This window comes from Nannobrachium achirus (assembly GCF_963921795.1).
Source record: "Nannobrachium achirus genome assembly, chromosome: 5".
Taxonomy (NCBI): Eukaryota; Metazoa; Chordata; class Actinopteri; order Myctophiformes; family Myctophidae; genus Nannobrachium; species Nannobrachium achirus.
The window spans coordinates 25184714-25194623 of NC_137814.1; the positions used below are offsets into that span (position 1 = coordinate 25184714).

The 9910-nt window shown below is 44.7% G+C and overlaps 1 protein-coding gene across 1 annotated transcript; it reads left to right on the top strand.

Moving 5' to 3' along the window:
- Window positions 1-400: 400 nt before the first annotated feature.
- LOC308285472 (uncharacterized protein) lies at window positions 401-4065 on the top strand (the record flags this gene model as incomplete). Its single annotated transcript, XM_080726241.1, has 2 exons — window positions 401-844; window positions 3086-4065. Exons 1-2 carry the CDS (start codon window positions 496-498, stop codon window positions 4063-4065), a joined length of 1329 nt encoding a protein of 442 aa, XP_080582367.1. The 5' UTR covers window positions 401-495.
- Between the last annotated feature and the right edge of the window lie 5845 nt (window positions 4066-9910).

The following is a 9910-nucleotide window of genomic DNA, read 5'->3' on the forward strand; positions in this document are numbered from 1 at the left end:
AATGTAAAAATAATAATCACTTACTTAATTTAAGCCCTATATAGTTTGTTGACCCCTTTTTGAGACAGGCTCCCCCCTCCTCCGCTCCCACCCCTCTACACAAAATATAATATAATATAATATAATATAATATAATATAGGCCTAATATAAAATATAATATAATATAATATGATATAATATAATATAATATAATTATAGATAGTAGCGGCTTATCTTTTCCCCAAGGATGCTGTCTGGATTCAAGAGGGTAAAAAAGTAGGTCTGTCTACTGCGTTCACGTTTATTAGAAGAATTACGGTTCTCTCCACTGCGTCACTTCCTCCACTCCATTTTCCCGGACAAACAAGTTAAAACAAGAACCTGGCTGGAAGTGGTGGTCCGTGTCTCCTTGATCTGGAGCAGCCTTCAACATTAACGAGGCAGTGATAAACACAACTCACCTCACCTGCAGTGCTTAAAATCCGCAGCCCACCCCGGGTCGTAGGCGCGAGAAGATGTCTTCGTTCCCCTCCTCCTTCGGCTCTCAGAGTCAGATCGCAGCCATCATGGACGTGCTGGCCAAGGCGGCCGTGGCGGAGATCAGCAAGCTGGTGGACGACGGGACGGTGGTGCTGCGTCTGGAGATGTGCAGGAAGGACAGCGAGATAGAGGAGCTGAAGAGGAGCCTGCAGCTGATGTGCAGGAAAGACGGTGAGATCGAGGAGTTGAAGAGGAGCCTGCAGCTGATGGAGAGAGAGCTGTGCAAGGCGAGGGAAGCCGAGGCAGCAGCGACGAGGATCGCAGACGACCACCAGAAACAACAACGCTGTGTGCTTCTTGGGAGCCAGGTCTCCCTGGAAGAAGGTGTGTGAGAGAGAGAGGTTTCTGTTAGCTATAAACGCTATGGGCCAGAGATAGCTCTGGTCCACAAGGCCAGAGATAGGTTACCGTTCGATGTATAGGCTAGGTTAAGGCAATAGTAGGGTGACCAGACGTCCCGTTTTACCCGGGACAGTCCCGTTTTCAAGCTGCGTGTCCCATAACCGGTGTCCCGACAAATATCTCTAAAACACTAATATGTCCCGGTTTTCAACATTCACTGCAAAATTGTCCCGGTTTTCGGCAGAATTAAAATAATAGTAGCTGTTTTCAGTGTTTGCATAGACATTTATCATGTTCTTTTCTTGAAAAACATGCTCACCTAACCAATCAGAAAATAGGAACAAATTTAGCCATAAATTATAACTACCAGGAGAGGATGCTAATATGCGGAGGTTATGTCTCTCCTGGAGTTATAAGCCAGAGTCATATGGCTCTCGCTGGTTGAGCCCCAACGTCCATACTACGCTCAAAACATGTACCAATAAGTTGCTCACCGATCCGTCGAAACAGCTTTATATCTACCGGACGGCACACTCGTTGGCATGTGTTAGTCCATATGTTGCTAATAAATTAATGTTTACTAAAACTTCACCGAGTCTCATCGCTTTCCTTGTTTTTGAACTGCTTGGGTAAAAATGGCCGAACATATCACGTGACGTTGATCGCGTTGCGATTCGCTCAAACTAGGACATGACGTTTTTGTATGCGGAAGTATTCCAACGTTCTGTAGTTCTGAAGCGTTCTGAAGGCGACGAGGAAACGTGAGTCTCAGAAGTTTTAGTAAACATTAATTTATTAGAAACATATGGACTAACACATGCCAACGAGTGTGCCGTCCGGTAGATATAAAGCTGTTTCGACGGATCGGTGAGCAACTTATTGATATGTACATGTTTTGAGCGTAGTATGGACGTTGGGGCTCAACCAGCGAGAGCCATATGACTCTGGCTTATAACTCCAGGAGAGACATAACCTCCGCATATTAGCATCCTCTCCTGGTAGTTATAATTTATGGCTAGAACAAATTCATTGCGTGTCTGAATTCAACACTGAGGCTGTTTGTCAATCACTCACTGCCTGTTTGCAACCCTGCGGTGCGTGTGTGCGCGTGCACGAACGTTAGAGAATGGGCACGCGCGTGCGCGGTAACGTGCACATTGCTTTTAGGGTCCCAGTTTTAGGCAACAGTGTTTTGCGTCCCGGTTTGAGTGGCTGAAAATATGGTCACCCTAGGCAATAGTCATGCATGATGATGAAGCAGTGATTAGTCTGATATCATGTCATGTGATCACTGATCAGTGATTTGTGTTGTCATGAAACTACGTTTAGTCTTTCTATTGCAAACTGCTAATAAACTCTTCAATCAATCAATGCACACGACCGACCCCTATACACTTGTCATCTACTATCTAGTTAGTATATCCTATAAGAATAACTTTCAAAGACCTTGTAAGCACATGCATAGCAGCCACTAACTGCACCAATCAACCATATTGCAATACGGTAATAACCTAGGAACCATCAAGCAATACCCTAACAACCACTTAGATTCTTATCTCACTGGCAAAGGTTATGTCCAGTTATGCCAACATTAAATAGTTAAGTAGTTAAGGTCCAAAAACATTATGTGGGGGTGTTTTTGTTGTTGTTTACTATCAGACCGTATATATCCGGACGGTACACTTGTCTTTTTTGTTGATTGACACTCACGCTCTGACATCACTGTGGTCATGGGGACCAAATCCCTTTTATTGCCATATATGGAGATCCCTGTGATGCCAGGGGAACCAAATCCTTCTTATGCCCATATATGGAGATCCCTGATGTCATCAATATTAATCCCATGTGTGTGAATGCCATTATATAATCACTGTGATGTCAGGGGAACCAAATCCCTTTTATTGCCATATATGGAGATCCCTGTGATCGACCTCGACCATGTGATCCCTGTGATCGCCCTTAGGCATCTTACTGGTAAATCTTAATAGAACATAACATTTTTGTTATTCATTATGACTTTCATAATATAATATTTAGTTTTTCACTGTATTTCTTTTGGAGTGTAGGCCTATTTATGAATGAAGGGACCATTCTTCATGAACATGTTTTCATTAAATATTTTGTAGAATGAATAAATAAAAGCTAAAAAATAGGGCTCATAATCAGAAGACACGTACTCATTCAGGGCACACAGAGCTGACCTCATCTTTCTTTTTGTCACAGCCTGTCAAGCGGATCTGGAAACGGATGCCACGTATTCGGAATCGAAGGGTGTGAATTCACTCTTTGAAACTGGCCATCAACCCGAAGAGAGCGGGGGCTTGGCGTTACAGGTCAAATTTGAACCCGACGACAAAATGGACGATCAAGAAACGATAGAAAATGCAGAGATGACTAACAATGATGAGTTTGTCACCGAGGACCAGTGTGGACCACAATGGCCTTCCTTGCATGACCTATGTGAGGGAGACTCGATCGAACCGCAACTCTTTGAGGCTCACACAGATCAATATTCCACTCAGAGTAATAACCAGAACTCCTGTAACTCTATATTAGCTGTGGCAGGGAAGGTCAACAACACGGTTGATAACTTAAGTGCGTTGGTAAAGGAAGAGACAGAGGTGCAACCGGTGAGTTTGGGAGATAACATGCCCGCAATGGTAGACTCCATCCAAACGGAGCCGTACATGAGCAGACATGTGTCACAACATCAACCAGTCAACGGGGAGGGGCGCCGTCTACAGTCTGGACCGCAACAGGCGGGGCCCTCGCACGGAACAGAAGATCATCATTTCAACAGAAGCGCGTTGAAAGCAAAGCGTCCGGTGCACGTCTGGAGAGCGGGGACGAGTCTCCTCTCAAGGCTGTTCACCTGCTCTGTGTGCGGAAGGGGGTTCCCCCGCCTGTGTCAGCTCGAGGCGCACCAGTTCACCCACGGAACCGTCAAGCCCTTTCGGTGCCTGGAGTGCGGGAAGTCTTTCACGCAGAAGACTCGCCTGAAGACGCACCAGAGCGTTCACACGGGAGAGAGGCCATTTAGTTGCCAGATCTGCGGGAAGATGTTCTCCAGACAGGACAACTGCTTGAGACACGAGCGCTTCCACAGTGGACTTAGACCGTACAGTTGTGGACAGTGCGGGAAAAGCTTCACAGTTTTAGGGAACCTCAAAATCCATCAAGAAATCCACCGGAGAGGAAGATAGCACTGTGTTGTTGAATTATACAATGGTTTTTGATATATATATACTGTGAGAGTTATTTTTTACTGTACAAGTCAGTACTTTTGTATTGCCTTCTGTTGCATTGTGTGTTGTTTAATGAAATGAAACCTTTTTAGATGACACTTCTGTCTCAAATAAAGCAATGGCTGCACTGCAGTATTGAGATCAGAAAAACAATGATCCGTCTTTTATTCATATCTTGCGCTTAAAGGTGCTGTAAATGATATTTGGTTAACAAATAGGTTATTAAGTTAAATCTCTATATACTGATAAAAACCCATTCATCAGCTCTAAGTTTATAGTGTTTCAGCTGCTGGAGAGACCGGGAATCCCTGTTACTGAACAAACACTCTGTGGTGTACAAAAAAAGCTGAAAATCATCAATCAAAATGGCAGGGCTTGACACTAACGGTTGCCAAACTGCCTGTGGCAAGTAAATAAAACGTTCGGGTAGGTGGAGTTTGCTTTCAGGTTGCCCGACGTTGGGGAAACGACTGTCTTTAGTTTGCTTATAACACAACACAAGATGTCCTGTGGAATTAATGTAACCTTAAAGGACAACCCCGCCCTAAATAACATCTAGGCTAATTTTCCTCCTTATACTGATCCAAAATTACTGTCCATTGGGTTTATTAGGCACAAATTCCCCTGTTGTCCAGTCTCCCCAGCAGCTTTCATAGCCTAGAGCTGGAGCCTATAAGCCTATCGCTTTTACACTATTTGTTGCGGTCAAAAAAGTGATTTTTCTTTCATGAATGTCTTACTAGTTGTCATTACCAACACATCCATGCCTTGGGTGTCCCACACAAGCCGCCAAGACACGCTGTGATTGGCCAGTATAGTCACTTTGATTGGCAGTTGTGCCGAATGCTCACCTCAAAACATGATTTATGAGATTGTGGTTGACTGGTTGCTTGTGTGTGTCTACCAAGGCATGGATGTGTTAACTCTAACCCTGTAATGACAATTAGTAACAAATTCATGAAAAAATAAATCACTTCTGACTGTGTAAAAGCGATAGGCTTATTAGGCTCCACTACACTCTTAAGCTGCTGGGGAATAAACTGGACATTTCTGCCTAATAGACCCCATGGACAGTCATTTTGGATCAATATAAGTAGGAAAATGAGCCTAGATGTTATTTAGGGAGGAGTTGTCCTTTAACTATTAGGCCGGGTATGCAAAAACAAAACAAAAACCTACCTCCTTAAGTTTCATTTCAGTATTATCGTATACAGTAGGTTACACACAAATTGGCACAATACTCACTTTCCAAATAATTTACTTTTTTTTTTTACTAAAATTTTTTTTTTTTTTTTTTTTATCCTTCTATGAATTTTAAAGTAACTGGCCTGGAAGAAGGGGGACTTTAGCCTTTTTTTTTTTTTACTGCAGGTGATTGTCAATTTCCACTGGAAAACCCAGTCCTTCAATATCAAAACCACTGGCACTAGTAACCACTTCTGGACTGGACATACACTGCAGTGTGTATTAAAGGGATAGTTCACCCCCCTATCGATTCCTCACCCCATGAGGGGACTCTTTGTGTCTCCATAGGGAACAAAGCAGTCCACTGCTGGTCAATTAATTATTGGCTGAGGAATGTGACAAAAACTTGAAAATACCCATGAATTAAAGTCTCCATGGGGTGAGTAATCGATAGAAAAAATAAGAAAAAAATTGTGTGTGATCTATTCCTTTAATGTAACTTATTTTAGGTGGCAATGTGTTGCCTTGCAGGGGGCAGTGCCAGTGCACCACCTCCTGATCTACCGGTACAAGGTTATCAGATTGGGAAAATACAACCATATTAATAACCATTATTGTTTGATATGATTGAGCAGAAAGCTTTTCCCCACAGATAGTCAGAATTTATATTATCTTTATCATTCATATTAAATTATTTACCCATTATTTGTTGGGTTTTATTATTTAATTATTGATTTATTGGGCTTGTAAGTTGTATTCTAATACAATGTCAATCAATCAATCAATCATGTCAAATCGAGCTGAAAGATTGCCCACCCCCTCTACTCTGAATGCTAGCGGAACAAAAATGAACTGCAGTAGGATCCGACTGCGCGCTCTGCGTGTAGTTACGGTATTTATGTCATCACGTCCGTAAAACGAGAACGGCTGTTTATTATTCTTTGTAAGCGGCAGGCAGGCAGCCCCACGGCCAGACAAATGGCACTAACTGTAGCGCTGTGCGTGATCGAACTAAAACACTTTTGAATCGGTGGACTAGATTGATAGGTCAACAAAGTTTTTCTTTTCAGACGCGCGTGGGAGAGGTTTTTCCTCGCATGTTTGAAGTTCCAGGGTTTCCATGAGGGTTCCCAGCATCATGTTGAGTAGCGTTGCTGTTCGGGCTCAGATTGCCTCCATCATCGATGCGCTCTCCAAAGCCGCCGCGGCCGAAATCGGCAAAGTTGTTGACGATGGCATGGTGGTGCTGCGACTGGAAATGTGCCAACGGGAAAACGAGATCAAAAACCTGAAGAGCAACATCGAGGTACTTCACAATGAGTTGCGGGCAGCCCAGGGGGCTCAGGACCGGGGGTCCATGCGCTCTGAAAACCACAGCAACGGCAGAGACGGTGGGTGGACGACGTATATTCATTGATTGCCAACAGAAACCATAATTTGTAGATCTACTGTATTGCTATAAAGGTTATGTGATAGTCTATCGTCCTCACACATAGCATTTATACCTAGCCTTGTATCAAGTCTATTGTATAGAGTGACAGGCTGACTTTTGCTTAGTTATAAAAGCAAAAGTCAGAGAAATACAAATACATCTATGACTCTTGATCCATCCAAGGCATTGCCTTAATTATAAGTTATAGCGTTGAGCTGGAGCCATTTTGTTTGCTCATCAAATTCTGCATGCCATGATGACCGATGGCTAAAAAAAAGCTATTAAAGATGTAGAATGGCATTATATGAATGTGTTGGAGGTTAATTGTAAAAATGTGCTATTCTCTGCAGATGATCAGGGTGGCGTCTGTCAGGAGAGGTCCTCCTTGCTTGATAAAACCCCCATAGATGTGGATCAACACAGCCTGCCTACTCCTGAGGTACAGGTGAAGTCTGAACCAGGGGTGGAAGGAAGTGAGAAGGCGAGTGAACCCCCAGGAGGGGAGTCTGACCGCCTGGGAGATGGGCTGACCATGTACGAGAGGGACACTGAGCAGTGGAGATCCAGAACGCACAGTGAGCCGGGACCTAGCGATCCAGAGTATTTCAAAAGCTTGGGACAGAGCTCCCTGTCATGCCTGCCAGAGTCTGCACTAAGTTCCAGCCTCGCTTCGCCTGGCAGCAGCTCCACTGCACTCCGGCAAATCCAATTCAATCGAAGTCAATTCAGTTACAGTCCATTTCGTAGCGCGTACAACATGGTGCGCAGGAGAAATGCGAATAGATTGATCTTGAAGAAGAGCATCGTCTGCCCCTATTGTGGAAAGTGTTTCGAGCGTGCCGGCCACCTTGAAAGACACAAATTAATTCATACGGGCGAGAAGCCATATCGCTGTGAGATATGTGGCAGGCGCTTCAACCAGAAATGCAGCCTCAAAGAGCACATGAAGACTCACAGGAAATGTAAGTGGCTTAGACAGAGATCTCTGTAACAGTTATGTTTGTGTCATGTGAAATCCCCTCACAAATAACATACCTGGCATCCAATGTAATAACACACGTACCTATCATCTTTCTACATGACAAGTAAACACTTAACATTGATCTAAATCAGGGGTGGGCAATACATTTTTCCATGGGGCCACTTGAACAACAGAAAATATTGTGGAGGGCCAGGCCAAAAGGCAGTGCTCCCCGCAAGATGTGCTCCCCGCAAACTAAACACACAGGCTTAGAATATTGGTTCTCAAAGTGGGGTCCAGGGACCCTCTTGGTTCCTTGAGGGGGTTCCAAATGGACCCTGAACAGGCCTGTAACTCTAGAGAGTGTACAAATGGAACCAAAGGGGGCCTTATGTGTCCATTTGGTTGTATTTCTCTTATGGGGGTGCTTGAAATTAGGCCAGGGCGCCAGGGCTTAGCAGTAAGCACACAATATCAAAAGTCACAGGTTTGAATCCTGTTCATCACTGCAAACCTGTCTCTTCCATGTATGTATGTATCCACGAGGCAGACACTAAGCCCCCACCTTATTACATGTTTTTTGTGTCGGATACATTCTATGAACTTGCAGAGAATCTGTCCCTTGCATCATTGATGTCTCAGTCTGATTTATACTTTGTTGCGTGTCCGCGTCACGCACCGAGCTTGGCGCTTCACGCTGTGACGTGAGTTTGAAGATCAAGTTGTTTTCGATGCACGACACGATGCCCAACCCAAAATATAAATCGGCCGCATGGAGGCCTCCACGATATACTTGTTTCTGTCCCATTGAGTCCTTAGGGAGTTATTCATGTTTTGCCTGCCCCTCCTCCCTCAGAGGTCACCTAAACTAAAAGGTCACCTACCAAATGCCCCCCCTCCCCCGGAGACAGTAGGGATCCTGTGAATTTCTCAAGGACACTTCACCATGATGCTATTCTATTGATCCATGGGACCTAACTACGATATGTATAATTTGAACCATACACCAAGTGATGATTGTATTTCATCTCCGTAACCACATGCGCCACTGTAGGTTATTTCAAAGATTAAAATTCAAAATATTTAACCCCTGGCGTTATAGGGCTAGTACTACTAGATGGCTAGTGTGAATGGGGGCTTAAGCTGAACCGTCTGGAAATAAGCTCTTGGGCCAACACAATATGTGAGAATGGGCTAAGCCAGCCCTGGTCTATCCTCATTATGTTTAGCCCAGGGCTAGGCACAGAAAAGCATGAATGCACCTCATACACAAAATGTAAGTAATATACATGCTTTCGAGGGGCTTTTTGTTTTGTGACTACATATCAACCATTTATCAACATAAATTGAACCAGTAAATGATCTCCAATAACCTTAGACACCCACTCCACTCAAACGCCCATGGGACCTAGTTGTGCTACTTTGGGGTTTTGCTTAATTTCACAGTTGAAAACGTCTGACTGTGACATTCCTTGAGGTTGCAGTGGGAAGCAGGGAAAGACTGTGGTTTGTGTGAAACTTGGCTTGGGAGTGGGGGATGGGGTGTTAGATCTTGTAAGAGCACCATCGACAGCTGGCGTCTTCAGAGCAGTTTGTAAGCAGGGCCTTAATGCCCCCCCCAATAATATGTGTGTGTGTGTGTGTTTCTGATGTGTTTGGTAACATAATGGTACCTGTTTATTACATTCACAGGTATTCAGGCAGCTCCTATTGTCATGCAAGTTGCTGCAGAACAAGTTACCGAAGAGACAAATTGTGCCGATAGCCAACAACACAACACTGAAGAAGATGAGAAAGAAGCCGATGACGGCCCACCACAGGAGGAGAAAGTACCGCAGACGCCTGTTCAGGTGAAGGTTGAGCCAGATGAAGTGGACGAGGCCCCAACGACGCCCTACCACGGAGGAAACGAGCAAGCTGCCGATGCGCTAGCAAATCAGGCGAGCGAGGACTTCACAGGATACGAGAGAAACAATCACCAATGGATGTCCAGGCTGCACGTTCCAAACAGGCAAGACATGAGCGCCACGGAATACCACAGTGCCTCGGGGCCTCAGAACCCACCGGCCTTCCCGGGAATGGCTCCCTTACTTCCCCCTGCGCCGGTTGAGCCTTCGTGCGGTAGACCCGCGTTTTCCTTCGCGGGGAAGCCATACGGGGACCTCCAAGAAGACATCCTCTCGCCACAGTACGGGTCGTCCAACACGGTCATGATATCCAGCGAT